The sequence below is a fragment of the Ischnura elegans genome, chromosome 3, assembly GCF_921293095.1.
Source record: "Ischnura elegans chromosome 3, ioIscEleg1.1, whole genome shotgun sequence".
Taxonomy (NCBI): domain Eukaryota; kingdom Metazoa; phylum Arthropoda; class Insecta; order Odonata; family Coenagrionidae; genus Ischnura; species Ischnura elegans.
Window position 1 is genome coordinate 60,008,885 of NC_060248.1, and position 16,640 is coordinate 60,025,524.

A 16,640-nucleotide genomic window follows, 5' to 3' on the forward strand; every position below is an offset into this window, starting at 1 on the left:
GAGTAACATATACATACATTGAGTTCTTCTTGTGATGAAGCACTTATTTAAAATGAAAGAATCAACAGAAATAGAAAACCAAAGTATATATGAAACCTGTTTCACAAAATTTTACTGGCTACATACCTCCCCATTCCCGGTATATTTCCTTGCTACAGTCATTCATAATGCCAACATTATCATGTAGCCAAAAAATTAATCATTCTAGTACAGTTCATTCCCTGCAGTGGCAGATCCAGGATAGGGACAATGGGGGGTGTAACCTCCCAGCAGTAGTCGGGGTCCAAACAAAATTAGGTACCATTCTATCTAGTTTAATTGGATATCTCTGGATCTACCACTGGATTTAAACATAAAAAAGCATGTAAAATAGGTCCAAAGTTTAGAAATAATGTGTATTTCAATTCTTAAAAGTACATAAACATATCAGAAAATATAACTAAATACTTTGGTACAAAGTGCAACTTCCAAAAATTCCAATTTTATCTGGAGTGTGTTTCGAGTTTGTAGCCTCCTGAAAATGGCAATGAAACATTGAAACATAGATGATGATGAGGATCAAATGGATTAACTGAGAAAGTAATGAGGAAGTCCTATGAAAAGTAGGAGAGAAGGGCTTAAGAAAAAGATGGAACAACATCACAGGAAATATCTAGAGATATAATGCCTTGATGAAGACAATCATCGAGGGACAAGAAGTCAGCAACAACAGAAAAGGAAGATCTTGAACAAAATGAATGAAACAGGTATAAAGAGGATGTGAAAGAAAAGAAATGTGTAGGTGTACAAAGATTAGCCTAGAGAGAAGCTGTGTGGAGAGCTGTGTCAAAGCAATCTTAGGATTGTTGATCAAGGGTGGAAAGGATGGAGAATCCCAATGCCAACATTTGGGCAACAAGCCTACAACAAGCGAAAATGAATTTACTATTCCAAAGACAATCGGAGATCATCCCATGTAAAGAGCGATCAAAAGAATTTACTTGAGGCTTTTGACCAGAGATGATGATTGAAATGTTCACACTACAATTTCATTAAATTCTAAGTTATTAAACTGATTATTCTACTCATCACTAGGTGTTGCTCACCTCACGAGCTCATATACAAGCCTAGAAGCCTTTGGTCTGTGGCCCAATACTTCACCTCTATGCTAAAATACCCATCACATTTTATCCATTACCTAAATTTCATTCAATTTTAATGCTCTATCATAATGACAGTGAGAATTCTATTGAAACATCAGTACATTTATATATGAGACTTTGCTTCAACTCAAGGGTTAAATAATTGTTTCCAACACATCAAGAGGAATTACTGTAAGGGATTTCTATGAGACACCTGTCAGAACTTGATTGATAGCTAATGTTTTCCATAAAAAATTTGATTTCACACCATAGAAAATTACACAATCATCTTATCTACTCTTAGCTAAACATAGACATACAGATAATAACACACATATAGTATATCACCTTTCCCTTATCTCCGACTACATCAAATGTTTTTTTTTACTCAATGAATGAACAAGCATTATAGTGGACAGTGAAACCTAATCAGTGATCAAGAGAAAGAGGTAGAGATACATTCATCAATTTTGAAACCGTAAGTACTGCTGGAAATATGAAGTTTAGCTCAATTAAAACAAAACTTTCAGACATTAATTCATAGACCAGATGAACAAAAATGGCAACTTTATGGACTGCAGTTAAAAATCCATTATGTACGTGCTTTACCAGTTAGGATATCATCAAGTATACTGAAGTTTTATACAGAACATACAGAAAAATGCCAAACATCAGGCCTTTACCTCCAAATCTGCAAGAAATTGCCAAGAAGCAACTGAATGAAGACCCTAAGAGGATCTACAGTGACTTAGCCCATTTAAGGGACTGGCTCTCAAAACAACCTCACCTCAAAGCTAGGACAGGTATGTATTGGCATTAATATTTTACTGCTCGATTCATCACGCAACATACGGATAAATTTTTCAAATATTTTTTATTTATGACACCCATATAGCTTTCATAGCAAAAGGTAAACAACCGTCACAATATTCACATATCGATGGCTATGTTCTAACAACACGTATCTCAAAATTTGGCTGGTTTGATTTAATACTGCCGTTTGGAAGTAAAGACAATTTTGTCCCTAATTCTAACAACAATAATGTCAAAAAATTAATGGATGTTTGCTTTTTTCAGTTTTATGTATTTTTGGTTTTTAATTTCAGAGTACAATTAAAAAAAAATTAATCATTTTTTTGATGTGCTGAAAAGTTGTGATTTTTGAGATACGTGTTGTTAGAACTTGCCATCGATATGAAACAATGCTTTTCTTAGTAAGGGACTATGACGTAGTCAAAAAATATTAAAACTGAGAAAACTGAATTAAGATTCAGAGAAAAATTGATTTGAGAACTGATTTTATGATATTATGGATCAAAATAATATTTTTGATAGATAAAGTCATTTAAAAACTCATTAAGACTAAGGTAAGCAAATGAATACGTACTCCAATTGCCACACTATATATCTCCCTCAACTTTCTTCAATGCAGCGTTAAATAAATGAAACCATTGCATAGAAATAATACTGAGGGCCATCAGTGACCACATTTACCCTACTTACTGCACTAGCACAATCATATGTGTGATAATATTCCCCATGCAAACTTATTGCGTAGATAAATATGTAGTGACATTTCTCACATCATTGTTCTATACATAAAATTGGATCATACATAGGTAATTGAAATTTATGAAAATACAACTGGTAAAAACATAGGAAACATTATCTCCTGAAGGTAGAACAAAATCCTCACCTGGCAAGAGTGATATTTCCAAAATATTAATTTGTACCATTGTACAATTTACAGGTTAAATTTAAATAAAATATATCCTCGGTATATAAATAAAAGACAATGTGCCTATTTGCGCGGTAGTTGCCTATAATCACCATATGACCCTATCCAGTAGATCCAGAATAAAATTTATAACACCAATGTATGAGAAATCTGACATCTAGGCCCATAGCCAGAAATTTTCTATGAAGCAGCTTCAGTGTGCGGGTTGCATATACTGATATTCTATGGTAGCACACATTGGAAAACCAAGTATACCGCTGAATCAGTTATATATTTCCTGTGCGAAGAACTTAACTTTAAATTCACCACTGGTTATTGGCAGTTTTTATAAAATGTAACTAGGTTTATAAAAAACAGGGTATCAGAGGATAGGCGACCCTGGCTATTGGTCTCCTTAGCAGATACATAGAGGGTAGTCACCATGAGGGAAAACCTTTTGAAGGGCTGCAGCCCACAACAGCCCCTCCTGAATAAGTGTCTGCTGACTCAATGTCCCACTCTTGTCCTTTCCCTTTTATCTCCACTTTTTAAATATCACTGAAGAGCTTACAATCAGACACATATGGAAGGTACTACTGCTGTTCATTTTTTTTAAGATTAATCACAGAAAATGGTCATTTCCATTGCAGATGACCAGTTACTTACTGCTTTTCTACGTGGATGTAAATTCAGTTTGGAAAGAACAAAGGAAAAAATTGATTTCTACTACACTTCAAGAACAGCACTTAAGGACTTTTTTAATGACCGGGATCCTCTGAGACCAGAGATACAAAAAATTCTTAATTTAGGGTAAGAGAAAGTCAGTCATCATTTACTTCTACTTATATCAAATTAAACTTCTACATCATATATGAATCTTCACATTTACACAACTAAGCTAATGGCACACACCATAATCCCAGAGGTGGCTAGTTTTAAAGCGGTGGCTTATCTCCTGGTGGACCATTTTCAATGATTGCTAAAATGTGCCAGTTGCATTATAATTATATTATTGGGTGGAATTTTAATCTTAATTTTGATATTTTTTATTTTCGGACAAGTGGGATGATATAAAAATAAATTCTCTATCTTACTTAAATTTTTTTTATTTCAAATACTGGAAGACTTAATATTACAGCTCCAACCATTGTAGTGGTAATTAATGCATACGGACATAATATGTCTTTAACCCCTCAAGAGTTAATGTAAAGTTTTATTGATTTGCTTTTAAGGACCAAAAGACATCAACCCTATTTCCAGACATATATTTATATCCCTCATTAGAAGGAAGAGCTTGATAAATTAAAGACCAACTAAGTATAGCTTTTTGTACTCAAGGACCCAAACACATGATTCTGAAATCTAATGCAGACCCTAATCTAAGTACCAAAAGAATTTTTCTTCTTTTAAAATGTGATTTAAATTTACAAATAAATCCATTCCTAGGTACAATAAAATTGAAATTTCCCATATATTTCACACCCCAAGCCTATTATGCTCACTATCTTACAACTCTACTAGGATTATTTCATTTAAGATCAACTGCATTGCTAATGGGTACAATGGCAGATTAAGGGAATGGACTTCCCCTGCCAGAAAAAAATTGAAAACATTTATTAGTAATATTTAAGGTGGCTCTCCAATGATTTTTTATTTCAACAGCTAAACAATCAAAGTTGAAAAATAATTGATGAATATCAAAAAGTCAATGCAAATCAGACCTCAGATGCACTATAGCTAAATGGTATTACACACTACCACTACAGTGCAGAAAGTAATGAACCACTTCTTCCAAAACAATGACCTCATTCTGCCCCTGAATGGGTATTAGATTATATGCCATAATAGGGTGGTTTAATATTTTTTTTAATCGCCTAAATTGAAAGATTATTACTCCTGGAGTACGTATTGCACACTTATAGATTTTTTAATTATGGTATCTATTTTTCTCGATAAAATGAAAAGTGAACATTTTCAAGCGCACGAAAACCCGACAGCTAAGTATGAATGCTGGGAAAAGCCCGTGAGATGTTATTCTGGTTCCCACTATCACCGTGTGAGGTGACCTTGGGGCGAGGCTTTGAGCGCTGATACAATGCACGCTGCTAGCAGGTAGCAGATTACCCTGCTAGCAGGTAGCGCTTGGCTTAAATAAGGATTATTATTACTCTATCAAACGAAGGAAACTTTCTGACCATAGGCAATTTTAAGAGGTGATTATTAAGAAATGTTTCCCTGAGCATTGTGCCACATGCATGTATTGGTAATCTCAGACGATGTAAAACCCCTGACTACTCATATAGAATCTAGGTCCCTGTGATGTCACGTGGAGTGGCATCGTTTTGTTTCCTTTGATGAAGGAAACTACCCTATTAAAATTCCAAGGATTTCAAAATTTTCATTCACATCCAAAGGTACTCATGGTAAGCATTTTTCGAAGTCTAATGAGGTAAAGTAATTTTCTATTTCATTATAAATAGGGTAGAGTTTCAAAAACCGTATATGTCTGAATATAGTCCCCCCTTTTTTTTTCAAAAATGCCCATGATAAAAGTTAAGGGGGGACTATATTCAAACCCATTTTTTTAATTTTTTCCCGAAACTCAAGCCAAGGGGGGGACTATATTCGGAGGAATACGGTATTTAGCGAATTTTTTCTGAAACCATGGGTAGAAATTTATTCTGATTAGTATCAAGCAAGCCAATCCAGAGGGCTTCAGTTGGGAATTTATAATTAAATATGATAAAGCATCCATCGGATGGAAATAACAGAATCCATTGGAAAGGACGAATTACTTTAAAAACATACCAATAAAATGACTATTTCAATGCAGACTTGATTTTAGAAAGGGCCACATTTAGTTTTGAGCAAATTGTTAGTGGGAATACTGAATTTTGAGTACTACAATTGTAATCAATTTTAATAAAGTACCCTGTATCTATAATGCAATTGAAAACAAATCAAATGTCTCTCATGTTTTCCATTGATCAGGGTTATGCTACCACTGCCAGAGTCAGATGAACTTGGAAGAAGAATTTTCCTATTCAGATCTGGAAGATATGATCCAAATGAATTCAATATATCAGATATATGCAAAGTGAACTTCATGTTGATGGATTATATGTTAATGAATGATGACAGTTTCAACACAGCAGGAGTTGTATCCATCCTTGATATGAGCGATGCTACATTGGCACATGCAGCACAAATGTCTCCCACATTGATGAAACAAACCATGAAATGCTCTCAGGTTAGTCTAATACCAAGTCAGTGATTCCTATATAAGAAACATGCACTAATACTCTTTTCCCTTGCCTTTCAGGATGGTTACCCTTTTCGACCAAAAAAGCTTCTATACCTCAATGTACCACAGTTTTTTGAGACTGTTTTCAACTTATTTAAATCTTTTGCCAACGATAAACTGCAGAAAAGGGTAAAGGTCTAATTATATCAAAAGTACCATGTTTCTGATGCCCCTTTAACCTCACTATAGCGATTTGTCTCATCAATATCAATTAGCATTAGTGATCAAAAAGAGTTATAAAATATGTTAAAAACTGATGAATGAAAAAAATTACAAATCACCAACGTGGCTACATTAAACATGTTTCTAATTAATACATCTTAAGCCACCTTAATAGAAACTATGTAATTACCATTGAATAATAATGCAATTAAATTTACATTGACTTTTTAATTGCAAGTCACCTTCTTCAAGTCATTCTATGGGAGAAATTGAGGAATATCTATGTATTCATGATTTCAATCAGATACTTGACATTATTTTTGTTGCTAGAAAAATCATTACCCCAATAAGCAATAATTTTGAAAAAATTCCTATCAATTTTAATTCTTTCACATGCTCTTGTAAAATTAATTAGCAAAAAGCAATTTTCAAGCTCCAATGCTATGAAGAGCTTTTGAGAATTTCATAAAAAAATTGACGCAAAGAAAATTTTATGATCACACACGACAATGAATTAGCTAACTTTAACAATACATGAAGATGATAATACAAACCAAACAAAAAATCAGAGTTCAAGCCATCTGATTTACATTAGTACCAAAAGCAAAAATAAATTTTAAAACAACCTCATGATATCAGAAAAAATACTCATTTTCTATTATCCTCATTTCTTCTTTCTATAATCTATCCAAAAAAATATTCATTTCAAATAAAATAAAACTCAATTCCAGATACGTGTCCATGGAGATGTGAATTCCTTATATCAGGACGTTCCTCAAAAACTACTACCCAAAGAACATGGAGGAGAAGCCGGTTCAATTGAAGAGCTATCAAGTATGTAAACTATGTTCTTCTTGTCCATGCTTCAAAAATTTCAGCAAAAATGAAGATTTTCTCTTTCATGATTAATTCAAGTACCGTATAAGTGCGTGTAAGAGGCGCACCCCTATTTTGAGCATCGGAACTAAAAAAAATTTTTTTGCTGCATTTTTTAATCCTATCATGTGATGTTGCAGATGCATTATTTGCAGTATAAATGCCGCGGGATGCCCACTCATTGCAGTAATTTTAGCGCGCCCTATGGAGCGAAAAACCCCGTGCGATCTTTTCCATGTTCACCTCTAGGGTACCGACATGACGGCGCGATGCTTACATGAAAAGCAACAGGAGCATTTTAAAAATACGTCACTAAGGGAGAAACTCCCCTGCCTGCCGCATGTTTTTGACCAAAGGTTTCAGATGACTGACTCACGCTGAAAACCAAGGCCACTTAGTTCCCCTTGGACATGCGACCAATGAAGGGGAGGGGGGGAAGATAAGAAGTTTGTGTAAGAGGCGCACCCTTAATTTCAGCTGCAATTTCTGGGAAAAAAGGTGTGCCTCTTACACGCGCTTATACGGTATGTATTACGCACATTCACAAGGCTGCATCAATTACCGTATTTACTCGTGTAAGCCCTCATGTATCCTACGCACCCCCATTTTTGGGCCGGCACATGAAGAAAAAACTTCTTAGCACTTTTAGTGGTCTTATATAATTTTGAGGATTTGTGTAAGCCATGTACCCTACTTTTTCAGTGGCATTTCCGGAAAAAAGGTGCATGACTTGTACGAGTAAATACAGAATTTCATGAAAACACTCCTATAGTTACTATTTATCCATTCATTTATCTTTTCCATTCTTCATGCCTGATGATTACATGATGAGTAGGCATGCTCAGACGGTCATAATCATTGCACTCCGTTCAGAATTAAAATAGAAATCAATCTTAATCCTTTCCTTTTCCCAATCCTTTCTCATGAACTGTGAAAGTCCAGTAGGCACAGGGAAGGAATGGACAGGAATAAGGAATGTGTAAATAGCAACTTTGGCTCATCTAAAAATTAATATGCTAACATCACTAAATCATAACTGTTGCCACAGAAAAACAAGACAACACTGTTGGTAATAAACTAAAAAATACAAAACAACATAAGGATACCAGGCGTTTTTAACGTATGAAGCCACAGGCATATGATAAATGGATTAGTTCAGATAATTAATTTCATATTTTTTTATTACAGGTAATCTCAAAAAACAAATAGAGAGCTTCAGGGATTGGTTTATTGAGGATGAAAAATATGGAGTAGATGAATCTAAACGGCCAGGAAAGCCAAAATCCTATGAAGATTTATTTGGAGTAGAGGGATCATTCAGGCAGCTAGCAGTTGACTAATTAGACTGATTGTTCATTTAGACGTACTACCATTAAGTAAACATTTTATTTTTAAGTTACACATTGCTCATGAATATTTTGGGTAGCAATTTTAAAAAAATGTTATACTACGGATAGTTAGGTAATAAATATCATAGAGAAATGAAGTCAATTTACAATACAGGCTACCAATGAAAATGCATCACAGTGACAGCAACAAGATTCTCAGAATCCACCAATTTTCAAATCCAATCATTGAACAGTTCTTTTGTCATTTCATCAATTTCTGCCATTGCTGCTTTAACTTCCTTTTGAAACATATCTGTACAAAAACAACATTTACATGAATAAATTTCAGATCACATTTTTCAACAATCAAATAAATAGTTTAATCCAATTCTACAGTTTGTGGATAAATCAATCTTTTGTTTTGTCTTTTTTTGTCTATTTCTTTTATCAATTTTTTGTTTAATAAGCATCTTTATTATACCCAACATGACAGATATAACCTAGGATGAACTTTCTAAATCCGTTCACTGTGAATCTAACTTGTATTATAACTCTGGTTAAAGTTCCTAGCACCTACATGGGCAGAATAGCAGTAAAAAGAGGGGAGAGTGATCACAGAGGAACAGTGCGGGATCCAGGATAAGTACAGAGGGAGGAGGCCTGGGTAACTTCCTAGCAGTAATGGATGTCCGAACAAAACTACCATTTTATCTATCGTAAATTGGATACCTAAGGGACACAGTATATTGAGTTTAGCTGCTTTGCTAAGCAAAAATCAGTGAAAAGTTTTTGAAATATCCATTAGCATTTTCAATAATAAAGATTTATTGATAACTAAGTAATGCATGCTGTTTAAATTCGAGGATAAAGGACCAATACATATCTGCAGCTAATATGTGACATATTCATATTTGGAGCCAATATAGCATGAATGTATGTTGGAAAAATGGTGACAAGAATTAGTTATAAGTCAATTTTCCCACATTGCCAATGCTAAAATAATGTCTTGTAATGGCACAAATGAACCCTTACCTTATAATATAATGAAAAATTTCATTGCAGCATGGCCAAGGTAAGTAACAATATGTTGAATCATGATGGCCTGCAGCAATGCTTTCTGATAAGCTATAGTAAGCCCCCATAATATGCAAATCTAGATTTTTAAAGATTCCTTATCTCACTGACAGTAAAAGTGCAAAGATAATAACATTAATGTTAATATCTTTGCACTTTTACTATATTATTAAATAATGTTAATGTTATTATCTTTGCACACATTGCATCCTCATTGCATCCACTTCACATATAGATGCAGTATGGGCTGTGCCGGCTGGGATTCCTATCAGAGGCAAATAGAATGTCAAGTGGTGTGATATGTTGCGCTGAATCACGCTTTGCACCTCAGTTGCAGGCTATCTACATAGCTGTGAGCTCTTCTGCAGTTCTCTTTTCTTTCATACATGTATTGGATTAGATACTCCATCATATTTTTAGCATGAATATTCCCAAATTTACATTAAAATGAGACATGAGAATAAGAGGCTTGAAAACTAGGAAGAAAGTGAAATAAATTGTGGAGATATATATTTTATACATTATGGAGATAAACCTTTCATAGAAAATATGTATATGTATTAGATCAGCGAGATTATACATGATGAGACCCATGTATTGATGGTAGAGAAATACCTATAATGGGCTTCCTTCAGGAGAAGAACATAAATATTGCCAGAAAGATCTTTAACAAAAATCAAAAAAATTTGTATTAAATCACACACAAATCACAAAATATAGATATGTTTGACCGAAGAGGACATGAAATCTGCATTATGATAATCTGTAAGCTTTGGAAGTATACTGGGCCCATTCCTTGTAGTTGTTTCACATACGTCATGAATAGACATGAGCTAAAGTTCATACATCCAATTATTACTAATCAACACTCCACAACTCCAACAATTATCAAGAAAATAATTCAATACTTGTTAATTAAATGATCCCCAAGAACACAAGCAAGTTATCCAAGAGAAAACCCACCAAACAATAACCTTTTTCATGTTAAATAAACACGTTTGGGCTATGTCGCCTCATCAATTTTTAGGTGGCCCCAAGGTTTCCTGACCAATGCTGGTCGCTTATTCTAGGGAATCTGATTTAAAATTTTGGGAAAATGAAAGGAAATAAATATGTACCGATAAAATAAAAAATACGCTCACCAGAGTTGAGTTCTCCAATTTCAGAGTCAAACTTGATGCCTTCATATTGCTTTTCTTCTAGAATTTTCATTATTTTTAATCCAAAAGTTGCCTGATCTTGCAATGCAGGCATCTTGGAAGGATACGGGCCTAGAATTACAAAATTCAAGCAAAAAAAATTTAGAATTGCATCTCTCTTTCTATGTATTATATATGAAAAGTCACTGCACAGCAATTTAATGATGAACAAGCTATCATCATCATTTTATGTAAAATTATCATTCCTGTCTTTGCTTGGCACAGCCACAAACAACTCTCAAGGAGAGAGTTCCCATGGTATGTTACAAGAAATTCACAGCTGGAAATACTATGATTATATGATACAAATTGAAAAAATCTTGCATAATTGCATAAAATTATGGTATCACAGGCTAATTAAATTAAGAAAGAAGAACTTTGTACTTTCACATTAATATTTATTCACGACCATGGTTTCAACGTTAGACGTCATCCTCAGGTGAGGATGGTATCACAGGCATTAAACAGATTTATCCCATCAGTTTCTCACTAAACTTTTCACTGGGGGATGAAAACAAAAAAACAGAAAAAAGCCCATAAAAAATCTGCTCTTAAACGTAAATTATGCTAACCATATGCATACACTGGAGCATCCACAAAGCTGCTAATGGAGTACTCAGTACACTGAGTTTTCTCCTCTGCTTTTGAAGAATTGATGGGTGTTATTGGTACTACCGGAGTTGATTCATTGGCTCTTGCGGTAGTGTTATTAAACTGAATGGTAGGTACTACTATGTTCATTCCTGTGGATTTGACACCTCCATTTAAAACTTCTTCTTTCATGATGCCACTCTTGCAATTTTGACGAGAAGTAATATCTGAGGTGACAACTAAGAGGGTATCTTTCATAGAAATGGCTTGTATAATGGAATCAGCCAATATAGATGTCATTTTCACGGTCTTGATAACATCATCATAATCTAGGATTACCTGAAGTAAAACCAAATTTTCCTTAAGTCTCTACAAATAGGAAAATCTCCATCCATAACAAAGACAAATTGACTTACCACCATAAAATAGCCACTTGGATTATTTCTGAAATATTTAATTGATTCCTTAACTGTGTTTATAATATTTAGCATACTCATTTTTGCATCAGTGCCATTTACTGCTGAGGCATCATCAGAAAGCAATCCTGAAAGAATTCAAGTTGATTATTGCATAATCATGAAAATACTGAAGGCCCCATAAGATAAGTATACAAAAATGTTTACCAAACAGCTTTACTCCTCCGTTTGGCATGACTTTATTAAAATCTTCAATACTGTTCACGTACAGTCTTTTAGGTGCCTTAAAAGACTGCTTTGTATTATTTTCCTCAAGGTAATGAAAGCAATCACAGCTTGTATTCTCAGATATGGGAAGCCCAGACCTCTGCCCTACAATTATATCAGGATCAATTCCAAAGGAGCCATGAATAATGTGGCACATTGGATTAGAGCAATTTGGCTGACTCTTTTCAGTGGAATTTGAAAGGCCGATTTGATTAAAGAGAGAGAGGAGCTTTTCCATTTCAACTGTGGTCACCACACCTAAAGTAAGAAATACATGATTGAGTTAGTCAATTTCACAGGCCTATCAACATGAATCTTAAAGTGCTATGTGCACTAGCAGCATTATATCAGACAGCTTTCTGAAAATAGCCACTCAAAAGCCATCAAGTTCATAATTAAATGGGAAAATATGTATCCTTAAAATTAAACGACAAGGTAGGCTTAAAAAGTCACTTCAAATGTTTCCACTACCAGTTGAAAGTGTCTTAAATGCACTATCCAACATCAATAGTACCTAACGCTGGATATTGAGATCCTCTCTGACTCAAATTTCTTGTTGAATAAGTAGAGGGAAAAGAATGTCTCCTAATTGAGATCCCATATATCTCAGGGTACCTCGTAACAAGGCAAAAGGTTTGACAAAGAGCCAGTGTGGTCAAAAGTAAATATTTGGCACAGTGGGCCGATTTTGGTTTACTTCCTAATGAGGTTTCTCGATGGAAGTGGTCCGACCCACTTGGTTGGGGCCTAATGAGGAGATGTTAGAGGTGGGATGTGAAGTGTCTGGAAGAGATTGGAATGGTGCAGGCCACATGCGAGGAGAGGGGGGAAAAAGTCAAGTTTGTGTCCCTGAACAGACTTGCTGTTATTCCACTAAAGCGTGTTTCCAGGGCCGGATTTAGGATGTGAGAGGCCAACTGTTTCAAGATGTTGCAATACGTAACGTAATAACAGGAAAAGCGTGCCACTGGTTGCATTCAGAGCTGAATAAACAACACCAACGGATAAAGTGATTTTTAACTGCAGCGCATTTAATAATGTCAATGTTGATGACTGACTGCATGTTAACCAAAAAAAACCAACCCAGCTTCACTTTGAAACTCCTCATGCGTGATGGTTTTTTTTTCTGTTTTTCTGATTTTGTGAGATATATTTCTATGTTGGCAGAAGGCTCATGCTTGGTGGGTGGCCCTGGGTTGTGGTTGGCCCTGCGTTGGTGGGTGGCCCAGGGCCCAGGCCTCTATGCCCCCCCCCCCCCCCCCTTTGATCCGGCCCTGCATGTTTCTGACATAAATAGCTGTCACACTAAAACTATTTATGTTTCAGGTGACTTGTGGTGGAAGCATTCAGGATTCAAGAGATTTTTCAGATCAAATGTATCTTGATGTTATCATTTAACAACGATGAGACAAAATTAAAACCATGTCATGTAGCGTAGTAAATACAGTTTTTAAGTGGAACCTGCAAAACATCTCTTTCATTTACATGCTGTTCCACTCGCATTCCATTTCAAGCAATTATTTTCCAAGCCCCACAGAAGGAAATGGATTAAAAATTACCTCATTTATGATATTTTAATAAATTAAACCATTGGCCGATAACATACAGTGAAGCCTCGATTTAACATTCCCCCATTATACTTTTTCCCTGATTTTGCACAGTTTTTATCAGGTCCCAAACAATACCGCCTTTAAACAATGATACTCTATTTTACAATTTACTCAGTTTTGCACTTTTTGTAAGCGGTCCATCCAAAAGTGTAAAATAGAGGTTTCACTGTAATAACATTTTCTTCCAAATCGTCCTCAAATTGCTTACTGAACTGGAAAACTGAATTTTTCCCAGAGGCAAGAAGGAACATTTTGGACCTCTGAATGAAAGTAGTTTCCATTAACTTGACAACTTATGGTATGAAGAGATGGGAGTTGCAGCCAAAAATATGTAGTCCTTCTAAGGATGTGTGTAGAAGAACACAGACAGGATGGCAAAGCACAAGCAATGCTAGCATGAGTGCTATACTGTGCAGAAGTACCTTGTGCACTTAGTGCAATGAAAAACACTTAACCGACCAGAAAGTAGCCATGGCAACCAACGAAGCTTCTTGGTCTAACACGCTCATTTACCCTACTTCTTCTCTCTCATAAATGAGGTGATAGAGTGGAACCTTTCAATTGCCGAGGAGACTTGAGAATTGTTCATTGATGGGATGCATCAGCACCCCACTGTAACATTGTGCTACAATTTTCTGCATAACTGTACACCATTAGATGTTAAAAAAAAACACAGAGGTGCAGCCAAAAAAACAACTGAAAGTTTCACTACGGTTAATTGAAAGTGTTTTCAATCATGAAGATTGCCCTCTATAGTCAGTTTGCTAATAAAAATTTAAATTTATAAAACTGAATGGGTCACAACTATTAAATAATATTAAGCATCAATAATAGCCTCTATTTTCCAGTTTAAAATCTTTGCCTTTGGTGGAGCTATACCCCCAGAAACCTTTGGTCACTGTACTCTTACTTTGTTATGGCATGTGATTAAGGATTTTCACAAGAATTGTATTTTGAACTCAGCCAGACTATCAGATCATTTAATTCCAATACCCATTGATTAAAAAATATAAGAACTTACCAATTGACTTTTTATTTTTTTGAGCACTATTGAAGAGTGACTTTCCAACATTAAGAGCATTATTAGATTGATCATATTTTCCAAAGAAAAGGGGATTATATCCATTTCCAGGTTTGAATTTACTATCATAAGCCTGAAATTATGAAAATTTTCAAAATCATATTCAAATTAGTATACATACCCTTTTTTATTGAACATAAAAATGAAAGTGTGGCAAGAAATGTAGCTAACCTTCAGGAAACCATGATGAGGAAATGTTTCAAAAGTCAGGATATGCGAGGAATTTTCCAAGAGTTTAGCCTCTTGAATTCTTGTTGATGCCACTGACATTGAGGACATGCCATTTGCAATTACCAATATTACATTTTTTGCATTCCCTAGAGAGTTGAAATAAAATCTATAAATAACATTAACCTTTTCCATACTAAAGACGAAAATATGCATCTGGATGTTTCTTGACCTGAGAGACGAAAGCTGAAAATTTATGTCGGAGATTTCCAACGCAGGTGAACGAATGCCAAATATATACATTTCCTAGCTCTCCCCCTTTTATGATGGTTGTGGGTATGCAATGTCTTTGTTTCGGGACCCCACACATCAGGGCCCAGGCTTTACCCTCGAAATCCGGGAGCAGGTACCCAGACTCCTTGTCTTATATTACCCCTCCTAGCGACTGTGGTCATACAATTGTGCATCCAGTCATTTTGTGAAATAAATATTTGTTCCTTTCTCAAAAAAATATAAACTAAGAATTCAATTGTCTTTTGAGCAGCATTTACAATTTTTTAACGAAATTCTACGATAAATATTAACTTTAACCCGGATTTCAGTATAAACATCATGGATGTTTCTACGCAACATAAGTATTACATTCTGATAACTAGCTTCAACCTTTGAGCATTCACTGAAAAGTGTCAGCCATCACAACTATACATTTTGACACTTTGCATTCGCATTATAATTCCTTGTCCAAAATTCTGACTTTTCACTGACTACCGTCTGATAAAAAAACAGGAAATTTTCAGCCTTCTGTCAGAAATTACAGATGTTGAAACATTTCAAACAAATAGGTCATGTGCTATTTGTCAAGTATTCGTGCAAAATTTGTCAGGTCATCCCGCCAAAGTGACCATGATCATTTCACAAATGAAGACTGCATATGCATGCATTCCCATGAGTAAGGTCTATGAAATACTGACGCACAAGTGCAAAAAATACCAATTGCGGTGGCGATCAAATCATTACATTAATTTAATTTTCAGAAGTAGCATATATAATTAAGTGAAGAGTGAATATACAGATTGACTAATATGGATTTTAATATGAAACTACAGAGAGTGTTCAAACGGGTAGGTATCGCATTAAAAGTACGAATTCTAACTAAGCATATGAACAAATACTCTTACTTACCTAAAACTTCAATTTCACAGCTTCCAAAAGCAATGAGAATACTAAATAATACTGCTAAAGCAAGCATATTGGAAAAATTACAATTATTTTTTTCCATTAATTCAATCTTGGTCTCTCTCTATCATGGATAAACTGACTGACAAATTCAATTAATCAACAATAGCAGTTTAACGGAAAAGTTTGAATGAGTTGAGCGGTGATTGTGACGCAATTATAACTATTTACTTGGTCACACGTTTCTTCATCGCATACCTCGTAAAATCACCACACACAAAAATATGACGAGAACCAAGGTTAGCTTCTCCCTAGATGTGTGATCCTGAAAGTTTTAAAAAGCGACTATGAAAGAAGCACAATAAGGTTTTGAAAAACCATGCATATCCAAAGTTTTAAAACTTTGGCTTTATAAAATGATGGTGTGAAATGCATCAGACCATGAAAATTACTCCAATAACCCGTTTCTCGCGTTCTTTTGAAACAGAACCATGGTCGCTTGGGACGAATTAAACATTGCGCCGCGATCAGCCGCGATGCGAAAACCAAC

General features: G+C 35.0%; 2 protein-coding genes across 3 annotated transcripts; one reads left to right on the plus strand and one right to left on the minus strand.

Moving 5' to 3' along the window:
* Positions 1-45: 45 nt before the first annotated feature.
* On the plus strand, positions 46-8,605 carry LOC124155886 (retinol-binding protein pinta-like). Of its 2 annotated transcripts, none has more exons than XM_046530055.1 (7): positions 46-1,599; positions 1,734-1,924; positions 3,489-3,648; positions 5,830-6,088; positions 6,161-6,271; positions 7,036-7,138; positions 8,369-8,605. In XM_046530055.1, exons 2-7 carry the CDS (start codon positions 1,783-1,785, stop codon positions 8,518-8,520), a joined length of 927 nt encoding a protein of 308 aa, XP_046386011.1. In that variant the 5' UTR covers positions 46-1,599; positions 1,734-1,782; the 3' UTR covers positions 8,521-8,605. The 2 variants fall into 2 exon arrangements, with proteins under 2 accessions (XP_046386011.1, XP_046386012.1); XM_046530056.1 differs by having other exon boundaries at positions 1,738-1,924.
* On the minus strand, positions 8,533-16,622 carry LOC124155877. Its single transcript, XM_046530042.1, has 9 exons — positions 16,531-16,622; positions 16,097-16,415; positions 14,918-15,063; positions 14,687-14,819; positions 11,996-12,313; positions 11,789-11,916; positions 11,354-11,711; positions 10,725-10,853; positions 8,533-8,821 (listed from the first exon to the last, which is right to left on the minus strand). The coding sequence occupies exons 2-9, from the start codon at positions 16,191-16,193 to the stop codon at positions 8,742-8,744; spliced, it is 1,389 nt and encodes a 462-aa protein (XP_046385998.1). The 5' UTR covers positions 16,194-16,415; positions 16,531-16,622; the 3' UTR covers positions 8,533-8,741.
* Positions 16,623-16,640: the final 18 nt, after the last annotated feature.

What these genes read in the sequence shown, in the direction of transcription:
- LOC124155886 (XM_046530055.1), top strand. Translation starts at nt 1,783, where the DNA reads ATGCCAAACATCAGGCCTTTACCTCCAAATCTGCAAGAAATTGCCAAG. An exon ending in ACGATAAACTGCAGAAAAGG is followed by an intron (nt 6,272 to 7,035) that starts GTAAAGGTCTAA and finishes ACTCAATTCCAG; the next exon opens with ATACGTGTCCATGGAGATGT. An exon ending in TTCAATTGAAGAGCTATCAA is followed by an intron (nt 7,139 to 8,368) that starts GTATGTAAACTA and finishes TTTTTATTACAG; the next exon opens with GTAATCTCAAAAAACAAATA.
- LOC124155877 (XM_046530042.1), bottom strand. Translation starts at nt 16,193, where the DNA reads ATGGAAAAAAATAATTGTAATTTTTCCAATATGCTTGCTTTAGCAGTA. An exon ending in CTCATCATGGTTTCCTGAAG is followed by an intron (nt 14,820 to 14,917) that starts GTTAGCTACATT and finishes TCATAATTTCAG; the next exon opens with GCTTATGATAGTAAATTCAA. An exon ending in CGGAGGAGTAAAGCTGTTTG is followed by an intron (nt 11,917 to 11,995) that starts GTAAACATTTTT and finishes GAATTCTTTCAG; the next exon opens with GATTGCTTTCTGATGATGCC.